This window comes from Coffea eugenioides, chromosome 8 (genome assembly GCF_003713205.1).
Source record: "Coffea eugenioides isolate CCC68of chromosome 8, Ceug_1.0, whole genome shotgun sequence".
NCBI classification, from domain to species: domain Eukaryota; kingdom Viridiplantae; phylum Streptophyta; class Magnoliopsida; order Gentianales; family Rubiaceae; genus Coffea; species Coffea eugenioides.
In genome coordinates this window covers 45,604,237-45,618,356 of record NC_040042.1, presented here as the reverse complement: position 1 = coordinate 45,618,356, position 14,120 = coordinate 45,604,237, and the positions used below count along the sequence as shown (strand labels likewise).

The following is a 14,120-nucleotide window of genomic DNA, read 5'->3' as shown; positions in this document are numbered from 1 at the left end:
CTCCCTGTTTCATTCCCTCTCCTTGTCTTCTTCTCGTCTCAAAACCCCTCATCCACTTGGATTCCGGTGAAGAATTCTGGCCAAGGAACCTCAGATCCTGACAGTAGCATGGAACTATGGCGTGAACGAATTGAATCTAACTTTTCACGATTCCAGCTTGATTCAAAATTTTTGACTCAATTCAAATATGAACTCGAATTCTATACGAATTCAAAATTTAAGCTTGAGCTCGATTCGATTTAATATTCGATGAATCGAGTTTGAAAATTTATTTAACTTTTCATTTTTAATATTAAGTCATCACCAATGCATATATAATATCTATATAATAAAAATAATAAATATATAAGTTTATATGAAATACTAACAAACACTTTAAATAAAAATGTTAAAAATTATTTGAATCAAATTGAGCCTTAATCAACCAAATATCTACAAGTTCGAACCTGATTCGATACTATAAATGAATCCTAATTTCTATAAATGAAAATCGAACTCGAATCGAGCGCTTCATGAATCGAGCTCTTAATGAATCGAGCTAGAACTATTTGTTAAGGGCTCAGTTAGTTTACAGCCCTACGTGAACCCTCATTTTGTCCAATTTGTTGAAATTGAATGATGATTATGAAGCACCATGGCCTGGATTTCTAACTCCTATTGTAGGGTGAAGTTCATAATCAACAATGAAAGAAAAGTAAATTCTTAAACATTAAGCACAGCAATTATACTCGATTTCTTGTTTTATCCACAAGTACAGCTTATAGAAGCTCATAAAAATACCGGAAATGATTGCATGTTCTGGAAACGTCTCTGCAAATAATCCATAAGAAAATGATCTTCTAATACACGGTGCAAAAGAGAGGTGGAGTCCTCCTAGATTTCTCAGCGAATACTACTAAAATTTCACTAGTAAATCTGTTCATATGAACAAGAAAAAATTCTGCTGATATGACTCTAGCGAACTCTATAAAAAGCATGCAGGATCTGGCGTCCACGACCTGCCGATTGTGTTGACAATAATCCGGAAAAGTCTATTAATATGAAAGGATCCAAGAACACCTGCAACTCGGGAGGGTAGAATCTTGGGAATCTCTACATAAGAGCTATCTACTCTTTCCTTACATCATACTGCAACTGGCGATAAGAGTATCAGCTCCAAAGCATGCTGCACATCTCAACAAAATCAAAGCCAGACAATACGCAACAAAGTAGTAGGTATTACTGGTAGTACAGTTTATTAGTGCATAATCCCTGTTGACCCAGAGTAAATTTCTGCAAATCATAGACTATCAATCAGAAGAAAACCGAATGGCCATCCTAATTAGCTGGTTGAAAAGCTATTTCATTTTTTTTTTTTTTTGGTACTTTGGAAGGCCGTGGCCTATTACATGGAAAGTAGTCTGGAGGTACTGACTCCCATGATGTCTGCTGCTAGGAATGTTGCCAAGTTCTGCCAGGGACTTTCGATCCAAGTGACTCCAGCACTTGTCTTTAAACTTTCCTTCGCTAGATAGTCTGCACAAACATTGCCCTCTCGCCAAGTGTGGATCATCTTGCATTCCCAGTTTCGTGCCTTCATTTCCCTCTTGATCAAATTTGTATGGGGGCTTGCAGTAGGATTTTGCTCCACTAGATTTTTAAACATGCAAGTGAATCCATTTCGATTATAATCTTACTATAGCCTCTCTCCCTTCAAAAGTGCCCGCAGCTATGCTATGATGTTGCTTGCTGTTCCTATATTTGCTAGGAATCCCCCCTCCCACCATGCCATCTCATCCCTCAGTAGTCCACCTGCACCTGCCTTCCCTGGATTCCCTGCAGCTGCCCCATCCACTCCAGCCTGTTGGAGGTTTACTCCAGTTGATCATTTTTATTTCTTTGTCAAAGCTGATTGCTTGGTTCTGCATTGCCCTCTGTGCTAGTGAAGCCTGCTTTAGCAAGGCTGCTATGGTGGTTTCCATCTTATGTTTCTCTCGCGATGCTTGGAACTCATTCCTTGCTGCCCACGAATGGTAGACAATCAACTGGATTATGATCCCCCAACTTAAGTCTTCTGGTTAAATTCCAGTCAATCCATTCAGTTAGGTGAGGTCCTCCTCCCAGAAATCCTTCCAATGATTTGGGTGTACCAATTTTTTCCATATTTCTGTTATCCATTGGCAGTCTATTAGGGCATGCAGCGCTGTTTCTATTTCCCTTGAGCAATTACAGCATAAATTGAATTAGAGCTGTTAAAAAGCTATTTCATAATCTCATAACATGAGATACTCGCCTTCCTTGCCTAAACTGGTGGCTTGCACTTGAGTGTATCCCTTCTATGCCACACAAAATGTTTGATTTACTTCTTATGTTTGCTGTCAATCACCTCAATCAGGTCAACAGACTAAAAGACAATAAGCAACATACTAATTCAGCTGCTTGCCAGTTTAAGAATGCCAAAAGAAGCAAAGCTAAATACAGAATAGTCTGCTTGCTAACATTATTCGGAGGCTCAGAGCATATGATTTAAATAGATCAGAAGCCCTGATCTCTGCTTCCTTTCTCTTATCTTTTACCCTTCAGAACTGTTAGCAAGAGGCACTTTTCAAGTGTCATGCAATGGTACAGCCAATTAAGAAACTGAGATGACTAACTACAGCAAATCTCCTAGCTTATCTAGAATAGTTTAAATACAGGCAACAAATACAACCACGTACATTTCAGAACCACATGCACTACATGCATAACCAGTCCCAATCCTTTATGTTGCATTAAACAAATTTAGCACAAAATACTTGGCGTGACCAAAAACGTCTCGTTTTTTTCATTCATCGGACTTCTTCCTATCCTTAGCCGAAGGAAAACCAGAATGGGAACCGTTTTTCAACAGAGAAGCAGGAACATATTTTGGAGAATAAGGAGTTAGCTCCATGGTGGCTATATCAATTGGCAGCAGTTAGCTCCACTACATCTATAGTGGGAGAGTAAGCAGTAGGCAGGTGCATCAAAGGTTAAAACGATAGAGGCTATATTAGGCACATATTACTTGATGCAACACTATTTTTTTTTACCTTCAAGGCTCTGTTCACAAGAAACTCAGTCAACAAGGATAGCTGTAAACAGCACGTTAAACGGTTCAGAAACAACAGCTAACACAGAGTGAATGAATGACAATAATGATTTACATTTCATAGAGCAATATAAAGAATTTTTGGAAAGAATGGCTATCTAATTCATGTAGAAATGGCACTGAACTTTTCTTCTGAACTGAAACGTTATTTATTCAAAATTGTGTGTGGCTGCCATGAACTATGCTTACAAGGAAAAAAGTTATTTATGGTGAAGTATGGCTTTGAACATTAACAAGGAGTCTTGTAAGTTTGGCAAGGGTTTCCCTTGCAGAAATGGTGTCAGGATGGTCGTCACCGCAGATGGAAGTTCGAATAAACACAGCCTTCCTAATTAGATCGTCCCCTATATCAAATTGTCCCCCTCTCATCATTAGCTTCGATCTGATTTCTAGCACTGTAGCTCTTGACAATGCAAGCTCCTGCCAAAGGCAAGGATTCAACTGGGCATTAGTTTGGATAGGTTTCCAGCAGAGGGACTTATCCAACCACTTGTCAACTGGGGTGACAAATGCTTGATCTGCAGCTTCTAATGCATCGGTACAAAGCCTAAGAAGTTCTAGGGCAGCACTGCATCGTGAGAATGTGATGAATGCCCTGATTGCAAGCGGTAAGATAACTTCTTTAACAAGAAATAATAAATCGGTCACCTTAAGCTCAACAACTATAGGGTCATTTCCAAATCTGAAGAGCAGAAAACATGCTGCCCATATGTGCTCAGAATGCTGGTTAATAGATCCTCGACTTATTACAGCTTGTACCATGGCTTGTGCAACTCCAATGACTCCTCTCTTGTGGGCATAAAGCTTCAGAAGTGGGTTGAAATGGATACAACCTTCCTTCATACATGCTCTAGCAAAATTAAACCTCAAGAGTAATGAAGATGCTTCTGCTTCAGATCTTCTAGAATATGAGGATGTGAAGCCACAAGTTAATGAGCTCAATACTTTCTTCCAGAGCTGCTGGCGCGGGTGTTTCTCAGGGATCTTGTTAGCTGCCAGAGCTAAAAGAGAAATGGGAATTGGTGCTGGTGCAAACCAACCACTAGCTAGAACCATTCTTGTCGCCAAACACCTTGGTCCATCTGCATGGTCGAATATTGAAAAACAAACCTCAAAAAGTTGTAGAAGGAAATGATTTCGCCTCAATGAATGACTTTCTCTACCACTCCACATCATGTCCCTGGAAGGCATTCTATTAATGGTATCCAAAAGCCTACTTGGATTTATAGGAAGTTCAGACAAAATTGCTCCCACAATAGCAAGGCCCAAAGTTATCCTTCCAAGTTTTTCCTCAATTGCCCGTAGAGCATCAAGCTCTGGTAATGGAAGATCCTTGACATTCCCTTGCATTAAAGACATTGCCTCAATTCCTGATAGGTAAGAAAGTCTTAAAGGTTCTAAATTCATCACACGAGAAAGGCGTGTGGATATGATGACATGGGTTTCTCCCCCAAAACGAGGAAGAAGATCCATTACAAGTTTGTGATCCCACCAGTCCTTTTCACTCTCTAAGTTATCAATTACAACCAGAAAAGGTATGTTTCGCATGAGTTCCTTCCGAACTCTGGCTATGGCAGCATCTTCCTGCTCTTCAAAGCTCTTTATCCGGCTTTTTCCCAGACAATTTTCCACTCCTACATCAACCTCTAAAAACGGCCACAAGTTCAAATAATTTTGCCTGATATACCTACTTTCGCCTCCTATCCAGAGAACCATTTTGTATCTCTGATGAAATCTGTATGCAAACTCAAGAAGGAGCTCTGTCTTGCCCATTCCCCAATCTCCTGAGACGCAAGCAATACCCTTTCCATAGACAACCTTCATGGATCTCCTTCTCCTACCATGCTTTGCATTACTCTTAAGTTTTGGGGTATGCTGCTGTGATTCTGGAAAATCATTGTTCTGCATTTCAATCTCCTTCTCAGATTCCTTCCAGACAACAGGTTCTTTCCCCTTTCTCTTGCTGTTTTCGCTTTGTCGCCCCTTTCTCTTCTCATCTACTGAATTGCTCCTACCCCAGCCAATGGTCAGATTCTTTCTCCTAGGTCTGGCCTTTAGCTCAAAATAGTCCTTTTCTGCATCTCCACTAACATCGCCAAAAAGCATAAATTCCAGCTCTGATAATTCCTTCTTCCTGCCAACAAAATTTTCATTTCGTGGGAAAGGGAATTCTTCCTTCTCTGCCTGCTCTCTCCACTTTGTTAATCTATCGACGACACTTCTCCTTCCCAATCTCAATGCCAAAAGAGTAACAGCCCTGAGTATGCAATCTCTCCACTTCCCATCATGAGCCTCAAGTTTCCACTCGTCCACACGAGAAAGGGCACAAACAGCATCTCTCCATTCCTTCTCCAGTCCTCCATAGAGTACCCAGAGCTCTCCACCATGTTTTTCCCATAGCTCCCCTTGTTTCTCTATTATATCCCTGACTAAGCAGTCCTCTGGAGCCAGATCAAAGTATATCGGAACCAAATTTTTCTTGCTTGAGAAAAACCGCAGCTCTTCAATTGTATATGGATTTCTGAAGGACTTCCTTGTTAAGATCACAACCCCAAATGTACAAGCATCCATCACCCTTTCAACAATAGCATGTTTCCTGGAATTTCGACAACGAGCTCTATCTGTTACAAAGCAACTCAACCCTTGAGCCTCCAACTCAGCACGAAGCCAATTAGTAAAGCGTTGTAATAATGGTTTGCGACCATGGAAGCCTATGTACACGTCACAACTCCTCAATCTATTTGAGCAAGAAGAAGTAGAAGTCGAATTTACTGAAGTTTCATTCATCTTCCCCAGCTTTTTCTGCTTCACTATGGGCCTCATATAATCATTTTCACGATACTGTTGACCACGTACAAAGCTTGACAGTCTGCAGTCAGAAATGCATGTTGAAGAAGAAACTTGTTCCAACTTCTGAAGATCAATTGGAGGACAAGAAGCTGCAGCACTAGGATAAGCATCTGGCAAAGCAAAAGTCACATTTCTTAAGGATTCTAAGTAAGCAATTCTCGAAAAGGCATTTAGGGGATCAATGAACATACTGGTAGCATGACTTGAATTGTCTGAACGTGCTGGTAACTGACATGTTGGTGATCTTGGAGAGAAAAAAGGTGATTGATTTGCTGAAAAGAACGCTGAAGATGAGGATGACAAATTCCTCGAAGCTGTACTTGGTCTTGGTGCAAATCTAGAACTATCTTCCCCAGCATCCATATTTCTGATAACTTGTTCCCATGTACCAAAAATAGCAACAAACTCTACCAAAGGCAGCACCTATGACAAGAAGATAAAACTTGAGAACTTTCAGCCTATGAATAAATTAAGCAATGCAACTAGCACAAAGCTACAGAGGAGGAGAGAGAGTGCATCCAATAACAAATATAATTATGTTAGAAGGATTACTAAGCACGACATTTATCGTGCTACTGGGAAGGCAAATACAAAACCAAACAATGCGAAAGGCCAAGGCACAACCGTCAATCATGACCAGCTCGGAATTAATACAACAGAGCCACCGTAAAGCTTATAAAGGCAGAAAATGCAAGAATGAAGTTGTTACAACTTACAAACAATGAGATATCCAATTCAATTAATACAGGCTCATGACACAAGAACTGAATACGTTTAATCCTCCAAGAAATATGCCAAAACTCAATACAAACATAATGCCCACGCATGCCATCAAAGTTACTACTCTCCTTAGTTACATATCCCTGCGGTAGTGGAAATATCAACAAAGATTGAAACTTGAAGGATATTGGATCTTAGTTAGAGATTACTAGCAGGAATTCTAGTCCAAAGTCCCATTTTTTTTATCACAATTAATAAATTCGAATTCAGATCTAAAAACTTACATTTCTCGAACCGCAGATTTTCTGCTCAACGATAGACCTTTTTCCTCTGCAAATCCCAGAAGACTCGAGCTTCCAAAATCCAATAATAAAGCCCAATAAAATCTCCAACTGAGAGCAACCCAACAGTCTTATTAGCCTCCACAAGCAACCTTTTCTTTTAACCTGTCAAATGAAGTCATAAAAATACAAACTTTATTACATTCAACACAAAATACCCTTCAATAGAAAAGAACACGTTCATTTATCAACTTCTGTTTTCCTGAGTTATTATTTGGATAGCTAGTGTATTACTCACAGACAAACGAAAGTTGACACTGGGTTGGATGTTGGAACTGTTCTTCCTGGAGGCTATCGAAGTATTCAAGTTTTCACCAGTGAAAAGACCTATTTTCCGAAAGTAAGACGAAAGAGGAGGAGTAGATTTTACTTTGGAAAGTCAGTAAATGAGCGAAAAAAGGAAAAGAAAAAAAAAAAGGGGGTTTCTTTTGCCTTTATTCAAGAAAATACTACTACTATTAAAAAGAGAGTTTCAAAGTTCGGAAATCAGCATGAATTCAGCCCAAGAAGCTGTTTGTTATAGAAGCATGCACCCGTCAACGAAGAAGTACCAAGTACTTGAGTGCATTCATTTGTTCAAGTCCACTTCACTCTCCAATGATACCTAACAGAGTGTTTAAAATGTGTCCAACTCAAAATAAAGCACACATCATTTCCCTTTTATGTCCTAACAAAGCATTCATAAAAAGTTAAAATCTAGTCCAGAATCTCTCTACTATTATGTGCTGTACTATTATGTGCTGTTCTTCTGTCTGAGAAATTGAGAATTTAGGCTGACAATTATAACAAATTGACAAATGAAATGACACAATCAAAACTCGAAGGAGGAGGCACGTTTGAGGGGAGCCGGGCCCGGGATATTCATGTAAATGGGACCAGAACAAAAGGACAGTCTGACTGGGAATGGTCTTCTGCAGTCCGTAACTAATTGCAATAGTACCGCTCCTCTCCCCTTCTTTTTTTTTTTTTATAAATATTTTGTTACTATTATTTTCTTTTTCTTAGTACAGTATGTCGAGAAATCGTACTTTGTTTTCTTTATATAGAAAGGGAGTAAATATATACAATCAAAAAAATCGATTGGGACGCATCTAGCTTTTAAACCCCATTATTGTAGCTTATTTTCTTTATATATATATATATATATTGTAGCTTTTAAACCCCATTGTTTTTTCTTGATTTTTCAATTATTTTAACGCATAAAATCCAATTAAAAACTTTGAAATAATGGGTTTTATCTAATCTTATCATTGTCTCAAATTCAAAATTTCAAAATTTCAAACTCTCCCACTATTTTAGGTTAATGAATCGAGGATTGCCATTTATACTATCATTATTATCTTTTGTTTGGATTCATCCTAAACATATCCTTTTATTAGTTAAGTTTACTCCCTAAAAGCAAAATTTTCCAAACGTGGTATATTATAAATAGGAAAGAGTGCATATGATTTTGCAATCTCCATATCAATTTTTCTCAACCTTACCAAACTTCTTTTAGTCTTTTATTAATCTTAACAAAAATAAGTTTGGCCATTTAATGACTATAAAACAACACTAGGGAAACATCACTATTCTCGCTAAATGTAAAAAAGGAAATAATAATAATTTACCCTTCAATTTTAAAATCCTAACTAAAAGCGAAAAGGTCAAGTTATAGAGAAAACAAAAAGGAAATAATAGTTCTTTTTTTTTTGGTAAGTGAGAAGACTTGAACCTGAGATCTTTATGGATTAAAAAAAAGGATTTATGTAACTTATCCCCAAGTATTTAAATACTCTTCCAAATTAATTATATTTTTTTGAAAAAAATTAATACTTGAAACCCTCTTAACGTGTACCCATTGACCAAGTTGAATAAACAATGGTAACATTAATAAAGCCTAAATTTAAAATCACTAAATTGAAAATAAATTTTATTGGCCCTTCAATGTGAAAATTTTTATTAAAAATCTTTATTTTTGATGAAAAATTAAGTGAAACAACATTAGTCCTACCAAAATGAAAAGGAAGTAATAATATAGTTCAAGAAAAGATATAAAACATTTGACAGTAAATTAGATCTACTTAATTTGTATATATCTATCAAAAAAAGGCTTTAAGAAAAGCCTAAAACCCAACAACTAAAAATATCTTAGAGTTTTCTTCATTATTTTGTATATTCTTAATCTTATTCTTTTCCGCATATGTAAATATGTAACACTGCTATGTTACTTTTTAAATTTGTTGTGGTTGTTAAGGGTTTTATATAATATTATCAATTTTTTATTTACATTTCCAGACGCCCACGCTTGTAACTATTGTGATCAATTTTTTAGTTTTATGTGATTTTTATATTATGAGAGGTAAAGTTAAGTATATCTTAAAAACACAAATCAAATTGTAGGTTATGTGATTTTTCTAGTTGACTTCAAAGTTTATCTCTTCAATTTTGAAATTGAATGCGGATTTAACTATAAGATGTCATTTGAAAATTTGACACTATTCAATTTTAATTTATTTAAAATAACTAAAACCCAGTGCTTTTATTTTGAAAATGCAAAGTTAAGTATATTTTGAAAGGATAAAATAAAAAAAAACCACCAAATTCATTTATTTATTATTTTAAATGAGTTAGTTCTATTTTGTTTTTATATTATAAATTGTCAAATATGGGACAAGAATATCTTTTGTTGGTTAATCATCAATAAGTTTATAGTTATTCTAAGATATAACGCATTCTGAATTAAATTATTTTATTCAAATTATGATAGGATATCAACCCAATAATAGGTGAACAAATTGACTTCAACTTATTTAGTATATTAAAATTAAGAAAGTCCATACTTTACTCACAAAGTCATTTTTTCTTTTCTTTTATTTTTCTTCCCTTTTTTTGAATGTGCAGCCTATTATTGGAGTATACACTCCAAATCGTTTTGACTTTTATCATATAATTTTATCTATACAATATTATTATTTTTTTATTTGAAATGCAAATCCATGCATAGCACGGGTCAAAATGCTACTTCCCACGTACTCTATCAACTAATAGAAAAGTAAATAATCCAGTAGGAGATGATTATAAACAATTAAATTTTGGTTGGATTTAAGTATCAAGAAATTTTAGAAATTACGTTGTCAATGACCAAAATTGACAAATAGTTTTTGAATATCTGCATAAATTCAAGCATGATGACTTATTATATGTAACGGTGAGTATGGCCTGTGGTCTATTTCCACAGTTTTGCCAAGATTTTGGTATATTGTATATCGTTCATCATTATTGTTTTAGTTCTGGCTGAGGATTTCACGTGCAGACACATATAGCACAATCCATTATTGTTTCCATGTTGAGGGGCGTTGAATTTCGTGGTTGTATTGAATAATTAATTAAGGATGTAGAGTCTTCTCATCTCCTTTATGTTTTTTTATCGGATCAATTATATATAATTGAAAAGTAGATAACGTTAAAAAAAATGTTTTTCTTTAGTGAATATTGCCAATGAAGATTTTTTTTCCTTTTAAATTTTTAAGGGAAAAAGAAGGGGATATCACATCAAACAAAAGAGAGGGACAAAAAGGGGTGTTTTGGAGAAATTAATAATGATGTTAGAGTGTGTGAAGTAGAGATATGATACCAAGAGAAAAAAACTCGGATAGAGTTAATTATATGATAGTCAAAGGTTAACAAAATCAAAATTTCCAAGTATCGTAATTCGAACTAATGTCAAAACACGACATTTAGACAGAAATTTTGTTACGAACCATCGTTCGAATAATTCCAAACAAGTTAGCACAGTATATGTGTATATACAAATAATGATAAAACAGCTGTGTTGATGATTTTTTTTTTTTTTTGATCGAAACGATAGATGTCCTATAACCTAATCTAGCTAGCCTAAAGGGAAGGGGAGGGGGTTCGATGTGAGTACAGCCTCCATCGATGAAGGTCGATTAAGACCGCCACAAATTGTGATAAATTTGTGGGAGACAGGGATTGAACCCCTGACCTCCAGTATCACCTTTAATGGTGATGACTACTGGACCAAATGGCCAGTGGCAGCTGTGTTGATGATTTGCTTATATCAATGTATACCGACGCTAGTCATCCTCTCTGACAAAGCTTTTTGTTGAAGGAAGGAAATAAAACAAAAAAAAAAAGAGAGAAAAATCGGAATTCTATTCTATTCTATTCAGATAAAACAAAACAAGTGGAAATAAGACATATTGTTCAACAAATTCAAACGCGTTGGAGTGGAGGCTCGACTCGATCTGAGTGCAATTGCATCCTACTGAACCATCAAAGCAATTATTGTCCATATGAAATTGAGAGATCATCAAAAGTATCCCATCTGGTCCAGAAAAAATCAATTACTGGTAAAGACTTTTTTCCAGGCATCCATGTCCAAATGTACACGACCCCTCAAGAGACTGTTAAGTTGACTTTTGAGTCATACCTTCAATTTGGCTCTTTCCAGCTTCAACACCAGTCCAAAACACTACTCTTTTCTTTTTGTGCAAGCTAAGACCCGTAAGCAAGCACATGCTTGCATGTGAGAAGACCGGGCTTAGATAAAATCGCTGTCTACGTACGGGATTCATCCTCATATATCCTACACTCTCTCTACTTGGCACATAGTAGTGTGTGTGTGTCTTGGGTTTTGATATTTTTATTATTTTAAAATTATATCACTTTTATGTTTATCACCAAATTTCAATCCTAATCTCAACAACCTTCAAATAATACGATAATGTTAGACTTTTTTTTATTTTCTTTCTTTATAAAATCTAATTTTCTTTCTTATCTCTTTTTCGTTTTTTAGTATTAACAAGTGTAAAAGAAAAAAATTTTAAAAAAATTATTTTATTTTTATGTTTTTCGATCTCTATAAGGGCAATATTCTAGTCTGGTCTGGTCTTCTTAGAATATAATGGAAGTCTGTTGGCCTACAAACAAAGCTGGTAGGCAAATTAAAAGAGTACAAGTGTATGAATCATGAACAAATGCCAAAACTTTTTAGCTTTTTAGTCTTGTTAGTTGCTCAAAAGACAGACAAAGATTGGTTCATCCTGGGTCTCTATACATATGTTTTTTTTTTAATTAAAAAAATTAATTTATTTCTTTTCATGGCCCCGCAAGCAACGATTACACATACTCTCTTCCCTTATATTTTGCACCAAAAACTGCCGCAAATTTGGCGGACAAAACTTTCACTTTCAAGGAACGACTTAGTCCATCTAATCATAACCTAAAATTCTATTCATGCAATCCAAGATCAATTTGGACACATGCATTCAACTGAAAAAACAGCTTTGATGGAGACTATAATAATATATATCCCAAGAGAACAGCCGCCGAAGCACATTTTTATTTTTTGTCCAAGAAAGAAAAATGGTTAAAGCATCCACTGCGTCTATACATATATATATATATATATATATAAAATCAGGAATTAAATACCTTTAGTTTCTTTTAAACAAAATCAGGGTTAGGTGGCTAATTGAGCTCGCTTAAGTATGTGCAAATGCATGCAGCTGAGTAGATGATGGCCATCTCATCTTGTCTAAAGAAAAGATGATCCCTCATCACTGAGGGACTTTGGTCGTAAAATCCAAAAGGGCTTCCATTAATTAATAACATGCTCGTTTTTTTTTTGCTTCTTTCAACTCTTAAGTACATGTGGGTAAGCATATATTTTAAGCAGATGAACATGCCAGCATACAGTAGCACTGCTGTTTTTAATTCCATTAGTCTTATCTTTTAGGCACTTTCCTTGAAAGTGACTCTAGAAATTACAACTGATTCATACTGTTAAGAACCTGAAAAGTGCCAACGGAACCTAATCCTATCTAATCACTCTGAAGTAAAAACGAATTACCAAAAGATTTTATTCAAGTAAACGTATCTGATAGATTTTTTTTTTTTAAAAAAACAGTTCATTAAATCCAGAATTATATGTATACATATATGTGCGTACTGCTAATAAACAAGCACCTTCCATATGTAAAATCCCTCAATATAACTAGAACTCTTTTTTGAAAAAAAATAATGATGAATTTAATGAGTAAATCTTGTATATACTGACAGTGTATATACTATCATGCATAGTTGGATGCATGATATATGAGAAAATTTTGAAATTCAAATTTAACTTAAGATGAATTGTTATGCATCTAATGGTGATGGTGTATGCACTGTCAGTATATAAAATATTAATCCAAATTTAACCAAATCCCTTCTTTTTCTCTTAACCTTTTCTCTCACAATGATATTCTGTAAAAATAACTATAACTAATTTCCTACAGAATTAGTTTTAAACTTACTACCAATGCAATTATCCATGACCATTGTAGCTATCAAGATAACTGTAATATCATAGAAAAAATAGTTTTTTTTAAGAAGTCATAGAAAGAATAGTTAAAAGATCAAAATGTTTTTAAATTGTAAAAAGTTCTATAAAAATAATTTATTTCTACATTGTTACAAAAGTGTAGGGTCGAACTTTTCGTTGGGTAGTTATCACTTGCAGGGCTTGTTTCCTAGCCCAAACCAGACTATAGGCCCGATAATTCAACCGAATGTGACTCCCTTCACTTTGGAAATCAATCTTAACTTCAGGCAATTTTCCAAACGAAAAATTGCTATGTTTGGAAAGAAAAATTACTAGGTTTTCATAAATACATTTTCAATCATCTTTTTATTTCACATGTATCAAATTATTACAGTAATTTTTCTAAACAAATTTCAGAAAAATACAATCCAAACAAAGCGAAAACTCTTGCCCATATTTTCTCTGAACCCTAGAATGCCCAATATTAGCTACAGCTAGGCCCAATGGTATTAATTCTGATTTCTGTTAAACACGCAGTAACCGCCAAATCGACCAGCCCCATCAAAGATTGGCCCACAATTTAGCTAATTCTGTTTATAATATTGAAATATTAGTCCAAAATTATCTTCCTCTAATATTTAAATTGAAAAAATAAACTTATCCATCCGTAAACATCATCACTTATTAGCGTAAACAAACTATTAGAGTCCCGGAGAAGGTTACATCTGTTTCACCTTCCTAGGCTTCTGAAAGATCGTCTGTTCCCTCCTCTGTCTTCAATCATTCTCTG

General features: G+C 35.4%; 1 protein-coding gene across 1 annotated transcript; it reads right to left on the bottom strand.

Moving 5' to 3' along the window:
- Positions 1–3,180: 3,180 nt before the first annotated feature.
- LOC113781125 lies at positions 3,181–7,371 on the bottom strand. Its single transcript, XM_027326980.1, has 4 exons — positions 7,259–7,371; positions 6,964–7,125; positions 6,151–6,382; positions 3,181–6,069 (listed from the first exon to the last, which is right to left on the bottom strand). The coding sequence occupies exons 3-4, from the start codon at positions 6,320–6,322 to the stop codon at positions 3,314–3,316; spliced, it is 2,928 nt and encodes a 975-aa protein (XP_027182781.1). The 5' UTR covers positions 6,323–6,382; positions 6,964–7,125; positions 7,259–7,371; the 3' UTR covers positions 3,181–3,313.
- Positions 7,372–14,120: the final 6,749 nt, after the last annotated feature.